Consider the following 12,224-nt stretch of genomic DNA (forward strand, 5'->3'; position numbering starts at 1 on the left):
AGGGGGAGCTATTAATGATTCTGCCAGAACAATCTGGCAAAGTAGGGCTGTCCTAGGCAAACTAAGATATATGGTCACCTAAATTAGAGCAGCCTTTAGTAGAGGAAAGGGCATACCGCTCAAATCCATAGATGCTTAAACTCAACCCTTATAAATATGAGGAACGTCCATTCCAAGTGCTTTGACTCTTTGGGAGCTTACAAAACCAACCTAACCCAAAGCATCCCATGCAGTATGAACCTTAAAGAGAAAATCTGGATGGAACAGAATCAAGTCTAGTCTATAAAATTCTTAACCTTCATAACCTATTTATGTGTATTCAAGCATCAGCTTTCTTCACTGATGATTCTAAATATTTCCCAAGCAGGAGTCCTGAGGGGACTGCTCCAATCTGGATGTTCCGTAGTTGGGACCTTAAACTTTGAACGATCAAAACAATATCCTTTCTCTTTACAAAACCTTCTTCATGGACTTGATGGAATCACTATCCTAATAACATAGGTCCAAGTTTTAGGCACCGTTGACATTTAGGGATAAAAGAAAGGTAACAAATTAGATACTAAATTCTCTTAATTCTGCTTTTCTTATTTCTCTCCAGTGTACATGTCAACTGCCAAATAAATGTTTTTGGAATGAATGTTCTAATTTCCAAACCTTTCCTTATGCTTCCAAAAAAAGCTGAGGGATGTTCACGCTTATGCTAGAAGAATAGGTGAGGTGGTGATTCAGATGTGGGAAGACATTTGAGACGCTTGCTGTTTCCAACCCCTGAAGTGAGCTTAAGCAAGCCAGAATATTACAGCACTTAGCTGTGGCTGGCAAACGAGTTCATTCATTCAACAAATCCAGTGCCTCTAGAATAAAAGATCGGCAGAAACACTCGGAAGGGTCAAAAGAGGATTGGGGGTGGGGGAGGTGTTATTGAAAGCTTCGTGTGCCAGTTCAGGGAAGGGGTCAGTTATGGGTATGCGGGGTGCCTGGGAAACATGCTGCGTAATAGGAGTAAAGAAACTAGAATCAGGTGTTTGAGTTGGAGCCAGGGCTCTGACATAGCGCCCTTGAGCAAATCATCTCTCTGGGCTTCGGTGCTGCTATTTCAAAAACAGTGCCTCATTCTTAGGTTTCTCCCGAGGATCAAAGGCATTTCCACGAGTTCTGCGGTAATAACAATAATGGCTAAAACTTATTGGCACATCTTCTAGGTATCGAGCGCTGGACTTTCCGAGCACTTGACTTTCCTCATTTAACCTTCATCACCTCTGCAGGGCAGTTATTAGCTCTCATTTGCAGATGAGGAAACAGGATTATAGGATTTACGTAATTTGTCCAAGGCACAAGGCTAACAAGAAGTAGGGTACACTGTAAAAGCTACCACTATATTAATACCGCCACTCTGGGAAGGGTTCGTCTGGGGAAAGATTTCGCGAGTTAGGAGAGGCTCGAAGCTGAGAAGGGCTGAGCGTCGGTCACACTCACAAACACCGTGGCTTTGGCCGCTTTGCGCAGCCGCAGGTACTTGAGCCGGTACTTCTCGTTCTGGCTCTTCTTCGGGAGCTTTTTCATCCTGGCCTTGCTGGACTGCAGCGGGGTCCGCGGCGAGGAGGCCGGACCGCCCAGCAGGCTCATGGTCCGGCCCCGCTACTGGGGCTCCAGGGCGCGGCCGGCATCAGCTGCTCTGCCGAGGAGCAGCTCCCAGCGCCGGCTTCGTCTGGTTTGGGCTGGCGGAAGTGGGCCTCTCCAGAACGTTCACGAAGCGCCGCGCTGAGCGAGAAACCCCGTTACCAAACCGGGTTCCCGGCGCCTCCTGGCACTTCCGCGTCTGCCTCGGAAGTCAGCCGTGACCGGAAGTTACGTCACGGCGCCGGCCGCGTGTAACTTCCGGGGCTAGGACGGCGGGGCTCCTCGGAAGGGCTGATCTGCGGCTCGGGAGGTTGGGGAGGCGGGGAGGAAGGCGGGGCCTGGTCAGGAGTCAGGGCGGTTGGAAATGACCTTTGGAGGGGGCGCACGTCGGTGAGGCATGTAATTGTTGAGCTGAAGACCAACACACAAAAATCTTCCCAACGCCATTCTTACACACGCATCCTAAGCCCGCAGTGTTTCAGCACCACTTTTCCACTTCCCGTACACACTGGCCTTCCCCTGTTGTAGGACGGACTCCAGCGCATTGCTGGGACTGCTGCTTTCCTTGCTTCCTTTATACAGCTCATGTAGATGTTTCTTTATCTTTTAAAATTTTTATTAGAGTATAGTTGATTTATAATGTGTTAGTTTCAAATGTACAGCAAAGTGAATTCGTCATACATGTACATATATTCACTCTTTTTTTAGATTCTTTTCCCATATAGGCCATTACGGAGTATTGAGTAGAGTTCCCTGTGCTATACAGTAGGTCATTATTGGTTATGTATTTTATATATATTGGAGTGTATATGTCAATCCCACTCTCCCAATTCCACCACCCCCATCCCCTCTGGCAACCATAAGTTTATTTTCTACATCTGTAACTCTATTTCAGTTTTATGAATAAGTCCATTTGTACCAGTTTTTAAAAGAACTTTTATTGAGATATAATTGACATATAATAAATTGCATATATTTAAAGTGTACAAGTTGATTTTTTTCTTAGTAATGCATGTATGACAATCACAATCTCCCAATTCATCCCACCCTGTGCCATTTTTTAAATATTCCACATATAAGTGATATCATATGATATTTGTCTTTCTCTGTTTGATTTACTTCACTCAATATGACAATCTCTAGATCCATCCATGTTGCTGCAAATGGGATTATTTCATTCTTTTTTATGGCTAACATTCCATTGTATATATGTACCACATCTTCTTTATCCATTCCTCTGATGTTTCTTGAGGGCCTATTACACTCTCATTTTACTGGGAGCTCAGATTACAGTGGTGAATAGAAAAAGGTCCTCTGCTCTCAGATTAGAATCTAGTAGGGAAGATGGAAGATTTAACGGGCACTTTTATTAACATACTTGCACTAAGTAGGCACTCAGTAAATATTTGCCTAATGAAACCAAAAGTAAGTTTCTGTGCCTAAACTTATATAGCTCTAGCTCTGTAATCAAGGTCTATCTAAAATCATCAAATAAGTAGAATAGACAATACTTTAGAATGCAGTATTGGCAAATGTGCTGGGCTGGAAAGCAGAAGGCTTGTAGTATTCATTTTTCTCCCAGCAATGCTACTAAGTAGTTGAGTGAGCCTCTGGGTCACAGGTTTTTCCTCTCAAAACTGAGTATACTCTTTATAACAATGAGGTGAAGGAGAGTTATAAACTGAAAGGTACTCTACTGAAATATAATTACTGTTGTATATACTCAGAATTTAGACTTCTAGAATTGTATACAGAAATTAAGGAAAATATATACAGAGTTAAACAGTAAGTTCAGTAAGTTACTGGTGAAAAACCTAATGCTACAATAAGTAACTTACAGTCATTTAAAAAAAAAAAAGAGGTTTAGAATCGATAGCCCAGGTACTTCATTTATGGGAATTGTAAGAATACTGACAGTTTTAACAAAATGGTTTTAACACAGAGAGAAAGATTATGAGTCCTTTTTGTCCATCCATATTATAAGCTGCCCTGTTGGACCTCATGGTTCCAGTGTGCTTTTACAAACATTCTCAAGGCAGCCATATAGATTCATTTTTGAAAATTGCCAGGAATACTTTCAGCCTACAAAATATCCATACTCATGCCTTTCATATTATAGATCAGCACTTTACCTTGGAACCTGAAAATAGGTAGTTCTGATTGACAGGAAGAGATTTTTCTTTTTTTCTTCTTTTTTCTTAAACCCTTATTTGCTAACTGTATGATTTATTTGCTGTTCAGCTGTATTTTGTCCTTGCAGGCTTTGTGATCTTTCTTTTCACTATTCCTCTTCATATACATGTATCCTACCTAGCGGGAACAAAGTATCAGTACTATCATTTGCCTTAGTTTGCAAGCTGCTCTGGCCAGTGGATTTCAGTTGAATTTGTATTAACATATTTATTGTTTCTTCTTAATCAGAAACACATTTTTATGATTTATAAAACATTTCATGCAAAATTTAGAAATTTAGAAAATATTGTAGAAAGACTTTTAAAAATTCATAATGCTGCCACACAAAGTAAATCACTTTTAACATGTGTGTTTAATTTTTATATTGAAGTATAGTTGATTTACAACATTATACTAATTTTGGGTGTACAGCATAGTGATTCAGTACTTTTGCAGATTATACTCCATTAAAAATTAAGATAATGGCTATGATTCCCTGTGCTATACAATATATCCTTGTTGCTTATTATATGTGGTACTTTGTACGTTTACTATTTTAATGAATTTGTGTTGATATACAGGTTAGATCATACTGAATATAATGTTTCCTCTTTTGTTCACTTACCATTATTTTTGTCATTTTGTAGTGTTATAATTTCTTTACAAATGTAATTTTAGATGGCTGATTAATATTCCACTTTGGTATAATAATTTTACACAATTATTTATTTCCACATTTGACTTTTTGGTTATCACTTGCCGTGAAGTCCATGTTTGTGCACAAAACCTTTTCAGTACAGGGTTATTTAGTGGCTGGGTCTGCGTGCTCCAGGCAATGTAATGTTCCCAAGCAACTCATTCACTTACTTATTCAGAAGAATATTTGTTTATGAGTGCCTATGATGACACAGCCTTTAGCAAACTTATTTAGGAGGGAAAGACAGACACATGGGCTACATTTACAGTGTGATAAGTTTTGTCTCAGAGGTAGATGTCGGAGGATATGGCAGCACCCAGTTAGGGAAGGAGGGAGGGTATGGGGAAGGCTTCTTGAAGGAAGTATGCCTGGGTAGATCTTGAAGGAGAGCTAGTGGTCGGCCTAGTGAAGAACAGAAGAGCGTAACCTGGGCAGTGGGGACAGCATATTCACAGGCTCAACATCGTGAGAAGCGTGGGAACTGCAAGTCATTGATTAGAGTGGAAGATGTATATGGAGAGAGGCAAGAGGAGAGACTGAAGAAGCAGGCAGGATTCGGATTGTGAAGGTCTTGTGTACCAACTGAAGAATTAGGCTTTTACCCAATGACAACAGAAAGCCATTGATGAATGTCTGTATATACCTTTGCTTGTTTTAGGTAAGCTTATCTGAATCTGTCTAACTTTTCTGCTTACCTATATGAACAGGGGTCTAAATGACCTATGTAAAATTTCCCTGAAGGAATACATAATGTACAGCTCTACAAAGAAATAGCAAATGAGAGACAGCATGACCTTGTGAGTCAGATCAAGGTTCTAAGCATAGGAATGGGAGTTAGAAGCTAGGATAGGGAAGAGAGAGATGGGGTCCCATGAGCACTTTACTGTCTATCCTGGTTAGATCTAAGCACTTGCTATCAGTGATTGTCTATAAGCGGAGTTAGAGCATCCTCTGGGGTATTAAAAGCATATCTGGGCCCATCAAGAATTATGGAGTCTGCAGCCCATAATCCCAGCCCTTGGTGAAGTGAGTCCCTGGTTTAGATGATGAAAAAGCATATCTGTACACCTCAAGGCTCCACCCACAGCTGATGCATGGCCCTGGCCTTATTCTAGGCTGTCCCCAAGAGCAGATTACAAATTCAAGAGCAGATTACAAATTCCTGCAATCAGTATCTCCTGGCCCATTGTGCAGGCCGCAGGGTCCCTGGGCAAGGTTAATGACTTCCACAAAACAAGCTGGGCAAATTCCTAGGATTTGAGGCCACACCACAGAGTTTCCAGGGATTTCATATTTTTATTCTCTTACCACATTACCCCACTTGCTCTTTGGGGGAAACCAAGTGTGTATCCTGGAAAGGCCATGGAGTAAATACAGTGACTAGAACCTGCCTCTGTTACTAGCCTGTAGAACTGTCTCCCTTTGTACAATGTCTTAACTTTAATTTTAGTCTTAGTTTTTTTTCTGTCTTCATATTAAGCTCTAGACCTAATTTTTTAGTTATTGTAGTCATCAGCTCCAACTTTCAGATTTATTTCCATGTGTTGATTATATCATCTAACCTTTGGGATAACATAATACTGGATGTTTGATTCAGCTCAATCCGAGCTTAGCAATCCTAAAGTGGGTGTTTTTGTATATTAGTGCGTGAGGCTTGTGAAGAAGAGGAGAGGTTTTTACTTTCCATAAAACTTCTTGCTTCATGGTTTCTTAACTATGGGTTTTCATCACACATCCCTTGGGCGAGATGTTTCGGTTTTGAGGGTTCTAAGCCAGCCAATAAAGTCATGAAATCAATCACTGTGTCAATGTTATGCTTCTGAGTGGTCATGTCCTTCAATGCACACAGGACACTCAACCAGCTAAAAGAGATGAGCTCAGAGATGTTGGCGCGGAGAAAAAGAAGGATCACATTGAGGTCATTGATGGGACATCCCAGCATCTTTCTACTGAGGAGATCAAAAGCCGGGAGCATCTCATAGATGGATAGGAGCCGTTTGTCCCACCGACACAGCCGGGTGAGGTTGTATATTATCACTGGAACCAATAGAGTGTATATTGCTACACTGGAGAGACTAACGATCTGGAAGACAGACAAAGAGGTCAGCCTGCATGTGATCAGGTCAGGGATATGGGTCTCATCATGTAGCAACCCTGTCTTGATGGAACAGCTGAATTCCTCTTGAAAGAAGATATCCAGGTGGAAGTGGCCAAGGTACAGGTAGGTGGCTGAGGTGAAGAGGAGCAAAAGGGAGTTCCTCAGGAGGTAGGTGGCCACTAGTGAGTGTGAGCGCTGCTTGCAGGCCAGGTATCGCTCTAGCAAGGGGAATTCAAAGTATCGTTCTTTCCGAGCCCTGGGCAGGGGAAGAAAGGAGGCAATATTAGGAGGGACCATTTAGAACTATATCCTGAGAGAGCTATGTGGGGAAGTAACAGATTCTGTGTATCCAACACAGCATTCTTGGCTCTTAGGACTATCTGCCTTCTTTGAGCATATCCATTCCTCTCCCCAAAAAGAGGTGTATGAGTGTATCTTAGTTCTCCAAGACATGAGTACAATGTAGTACACCCAGTGAATGATCAGTGAATAATGAGTGATCACTCTGGATCTCTGCCCAGCAAGGCAGACTAAATCTCTGAGCTGAAGTAGGATCCTTGGGAAGCATTAAGACATTAAATTAGCACTGGACTGGGATTCTGAATAACCACATTCTGGTTCTTGGTCTGTTTCCTTTGTGTATGATTTTTTTAGGCTGGGTCATTCATTTTATAAAAATAAATGTGCTAATAAGTGTTGGTTGAGGACTGTGGTGTTCAGGTAGGTATAAATAGTGCCTGCTCTGAAGAAGCTTGCAGTCTGGCTTGTAGGGAAGGGGCAGATGAAATATGCAAATAGGGAACAAAAATAATGCTTGATTTTTTGCTAAAATGATGGATGGAAACCATGGTAGTTGTAAAAGTTAGGAGAGACACATAACAGTGTGAGCTGGAGTGTTCAGCAACTTCTACGGAGAATATTGTCTTAGATTGGCCTTCCAAAGGTAGATAGGGTTCAGAAAGAGAGACAGGAAAGGACCTTTTTTCAGAGGATAGAAATGTGCACAAACTTGAAGCAGAATAGGGTTTCACATCTTAGTTCAACTGTGCTTTGAGGGGGCCTGTCCTGGCCACCCTATCTAAAACTGCACCTCCTTCCACCTCCTAGCTTTCCTGAGCCCCTTACCCTGCCTTGTTTTCTTTATACCACTTATCTTCTACCACATAATTTGCTTATGTGTTTTGCTTATTCATTGTTTGTTTTACCTCCATAGAATATAAGCCCTCCCATCCCTCACATACATACACACATGCACGTATCCGCAGCACCCACAACTATGCCTGGTGCTCCGTAAATGACAGATGAATGCTTAAATGAATGAACAGCTTGTTCAGGGGAAGAGAAGGAGACTGCCTGGGGGAGTGGAAGGTTTCTGTCACTTGGTTGTTCAAGAGATGTTTGAGAAAGTAGTCGATGACAGTGTGTGGAGGTCCTAGGAAAAATATTTGGGAGAATTTGGATTTTTTTTCTGTAGGCCTGGTAGGAGCTATTTAAGATTCCGAGAAAGTGGTCTGTTAGAGGCTAACCCTTTTGTGACTCAATGGGTTCACCTGACAACTGGAGGCAGAGTCCTTTTTCCTCTCCCCGTACAGAAATGATAGAAAGTCAATGAGATGTGTTAGGAAAGGTTGAATTCTTGAGAAGAATGGTGCAGAGGATAGTTTAAAGATTACTCTGCAAGATACCATTTTAGGGCTCAACCGAGTCTTTCAGAAAGGAGTAGAGGAGACAACTCACTTCTCCAGCTCGTCCCAGAACACGTGGGGGTCCGAGCTCTCCTGCCGAATCTTCAGCATGTGCTGCACTAGGCGGATGGCGCGATTGTAGGATTTGTCCAGCTCGCTAATGATGAACAGCAGATCTGAGCTGAGGGCCGGCACAGCTGCATACTGCCACAGCAGAACCGGCAGGTACATGGCCACGGCCAGGGCCAGCAGGGAGTAGGGGAGGACCTGCAGGGAGAGAGCAAGCTGAGGAAGGAGGCTCAGGGCGCCCAGACCTTGCAACCTTGCAGGAAGGGAGCAGAGTGAGAGGCTCTCATTCCGTTTCTGCCTTGGAAGGGGCGGGGAGAGAGAGACACAGACAGAGAGACAGAGACAGAGAGAGACAGAGACAGAAAGGGAGGCAGGGAGGAAGAGAGAGCAAGAGAGAGTGCTAGCTTCCCATTCTCCATTCCCCATGCATGTTAGCCTGGGGAGCTAACTAGAGATCATGGCCAATGGTGGTCATGACATCCTGGAGGAGAGCATCTTCATTCTCAGTCTTCCACTTTTCTTTCTCTGACTGCTCCAGACATCCAGAGTCCATTAGCTTTCCAAGTCCTGCCCGGGGCCCTGACATGGCTGACTTTTACTGCGACCCTCCAGAGAGGAGGTCAGGTCCCATTTCCTCCACGTAGCCTGCCATGGCTCCTCTCCTTTGCAGTGGCCTTTTCTCATCTCTGGATTCTTGGTAATGTGAACTACACCATCAGGCACTGTCTTGGAATCCTTGGGGGCTGTTTCTGCCCTGTATATGTATAAGCTGACATTGAGGTATGTATAAGGCTGGTGTCCTCCACTGCACTATTTGCTACCTGAGATAACGGACTTTTTCTTATGTTTCCTCATCATACTCACAACACCTGATGGGTTGGACCCACTATTTTGCCCACAGTAGAAACTCTACAAGTTAAACGACATTTGTGTTGTGCATTATTCATTCATGGTCAGGTACTATTAGTATTTGTCTTACAGACAAAGAAACTGAAGGATGCAAATGCTAAGAAACCTATGCAGGGTTATATGTCTAGTTGATGAGTGGTGAGCAGGATTTGGAACCAGGCACTCTGATTTTGGAACTTATTCCCTTTAATAAGTACTGGACTATAGCTTCTACTGAGCCAGGGATACTTTTTATTTTAGAGGAGAGTTTGAAGAAAAAAGGGAGGGTGCATATGCAGTTTGTGTGTGTGTGTGTGTGTGTGTGTGTGTGTGTGTGTGTGTGTGTGTATGTGTTTCTGAACTAAACAAGAGAGGCTAGGAAAGGTATATTAGGCCACGAGAGTAAATGAAAACTTTTTTACTCCTAAGAAATGACGTTTCTTGAAAATGAACTCTTTACCCTAGAGCTTCTGTTTCAGTAGGTTTAAAGTAGAGCCAGAGAATCAGGGCTTAAAGAGCTCTCAAGCCATCTGATGCCTGACAATTCAACTCTTTTCTCACATATGAATCCCCTCCGCAGAACCTTGAACTTGTTACCATCTAGATCCTGCTTGAACACTTCCAGGGACACCTCATGAACTCTTTCCACTAAGTCTCTGGTTTTGTCTGGGCCCTAGAACTGTGGCATTTTGAGGCCCTGTAAATTGTCATAACTAGAAAACTAGTGACTTCTGATTAAAATTGTGATTTGGACATACATATTACTCCTGCTCTCTCATGAAACCCCACTAGAATGACAATAAAGGGACCCAAAAGACATAATCCTATAAGGACAAAGAAAATAGGAGAGGAGACAAGAGTAACCAAGTGTTGAAACCTGGGAAGCAGTTGCATGATGGAAGGTACCAGCCCACGGAGAGGATGGGAGCTGAGGCGGGTGCAGCCAAGCTGGTTTTCACCATAGAACCAGGAAGACCTAGGAATGGGAGATACCAGGTATGTCTGAAAAATGAGGGTGCAGGTGGGGCTGGAAACAGGAGTACCAAGAAAACAGACCCACAGATCCTTTCTGAAACGTGACGCATTCAGTTGACCACCCTTTCCCTCCGCTGGTAGAAGGCTTGTGGTTTATTCTTTGGAAACATTAAATCAGACAGATTCTGCAGTTGGGTCCATTGAGGGAAGGGGGACTATATTGAGAGCAGGGTTAAGCTGAAGGAGAACTGAATGCTGACACCCACGGCTGAGTTCCCTCCCAGAGTGTTGGCAGACAAGCTTGATACCAACTGCCCACTGATACCAACATGCTGCCCCCTCTGCACAAATGAGGGATCGAATGAATCTTCTTGGGAAAACTGACCAGCCCAGAATATCAGTTTACAGATACTGATATTTGAGGTTTTCCTAATGAAATGGCCCAAAGGGATCACCTTGAACTGACAGCCTCAACCCTAGGCACAAAACTTCCAATCAGATAAAAGTGGGTGAGCACATATGACCAGATATTTGAAGAATGCCTGAAACATGACCAAAATAAAAAAGCAGAGGCAGGTAGGAGAGAACCTCACAATGCAGTTCTGTCCCCTCCACCCAGCCATAAGGCCAGCCTGATAGAGCCCCAGCCACTTTACCTTGTGAGGCCAGAGGGATTTCATCTTGTAATGGCCAGACTCATCCTGTTCGTGGTGAACCAGTGAGTCCCAACAGGAACTGTCCACGTAGGCAGCCTGCCGGATGCTGAAGTTACTGGGACAGAAGCAGCTGATGGGAGACCCTGTAACAGGAACACAGCTTTGAGGCAGCCCTGGGTTGGGGTGGAGGAATGGGGACCTAGGGGACAATCAGCTAAGAGCTTTCTGACCATTTCTGTATCTGGCAGGCACTGTCTTCTTCCCAGGCCCCGGGTTTCTGGGTTCATACTGTGGGTGAAAGAAGAGGTGGTGGGAGGCGGACACACCGCCTTGGGAAAGGCGGTGAGCTCACCACAAAGCCAGAAAAGAAAGCCAGAAATCCCAGCTCTGAGAAAGTCCACGTTGTCTTTAATAGAGGTGGCAGATTTGCTGAGTTAATCTAGCACCGAGACCACTAGGTGTATGTGTTTGTTAGTGTTGGTGCATGTGGCTGGGGTTCTTGGAGAGGAAGGAGTGGATTTATTCAGCACTTGTGGTGTGCCAGACTCTGTCAGGCATTTAACATATGTACTCAAGTCAATAAGCCTGGAGGTGGGGAGTAGGAAGAAGACTCCAAGAAGATAAGAGATTTACCTAAAGCTTGGCTAATTGAGACCTTTAGAGATCATAGGTCCTGGAAAAATGATAGGATCCTAAAATCTCTTTCATCTACATGAAAATCAAAATAAAACTTTAATTACTGCATTGACACAAAATATACAAATACTGAAATTAAGACTACAAATTTTTTATTGGAAAATTTTAGAAATGACTTCCAAAGTTTTTCGGTGCCTCTGCTTTGCTGGTGTCCTAAACAGAGGCATAGTCTGCCTTTTGGGTGATGCCCGGCCCGAGTCATGCCATCTAGACGGCGTGGGGATTGTCTCCCTTCAGGGCCCACTGGGTTTTGGAAGCCACTTACCTGAGGAGAACTCCTGGGCAAATGCCAGCGACATCAGCAACAAGGGGGAGCCCACGGCTACGAACTTGACCATGCGGTCCAGGGGAAGCTCCAGGCGCAGTGCTTTGAGGCGGGGGCCCTTGCGGTCGGGCAGCAGGGCATCAGAGAGCATGTACTCTGCAGCTGTGTGTGCGAGCGACATGATGCCCCAAGCCTGGGTGCAGGGGTGGCAGCAGGGGTCCTGGAAGAGTGGGGTCAGGAGGTGGCAGCTTCAGGCAGCTGGCTTTCAGCAGACGGTGCCTGCAGCCCCGGCCTCACAGATATCTGTGCGAGGAGTGGGCGCTGGTTCTCTAAATAACAGGCCAGGCCCTGAGCCAGGCACCTGGTAATTAGAGGGAGGCAGAGCCTAGTGGGTCCTCGCTGG

The 12,224-nt window shown here is 44.1% G+C and overlaps 2 protein-coding genes across 4 annotated transcripts in view; both read right to left on the reverse strand.

Annotated features, from left to right (window-relative positions):
• TBRG1 (transforming growth factor beta regulator 1) overlaps window positions 1–1,830 on the reverse strand; it is a 42,551-nt gene extending 40,721 nt beyond the window's left edge. For all 3 annotated transcript variants that reach the window (XM_057748074.1, XM_057748076.1, XM_057748075.1), the window contains exon 1: window positions 1,477–1,830. In XM_057748074.1, the coding sequence (XP_057604057.1) occupies window positions 1,477–1,626 (150 nt within the window). In that variant the 5' untranslated portion in view covers window positions 1,627–1,830. The remainder of the gene's footprint in view (window positions 1–1,476) is intronic.
• Window positions 1,831–6,203: 4,373 nt separating this feature from the next.
• On the reverse strand, window positions 6,204–12,002 carry PANX3 (pannexin 3). Its single transcript, XM_057695957.1, has 4 exons — window positions 11,822–12,002; window positions 10,861–11,003; window positions 8,325–8,539; window positions 6,204–6,843 (listed from the first exon to the last, which is right to left on the reverse strand). Exons 1-4 carry the CDS (start codon window positions 12,000–12,002, stop codon window positions 6,204–6,206), a joined length of 1,179 nt encoding a protein of 392 aa, XP_057551940.1.
• Window positions 12,003–12,224: the final 222 nt, after the last annotated feature.

Source organism: Hippopotamus amphibius, chromosome 9 (genome assembly GCF_030028045.1).
Source record: "Hippopotamus amphibius kiboko isolate mHipAmp2 chromosome 9, mHipAmp2.hap2, whole genome shotgun sequence".
Lineage (NCBI taxonomy): Eukaryota > Metazoa > Chordata > Mammalia > Artiodactyla > Hippopotamidae > Hippopotamus > Hippopotamus amphibius.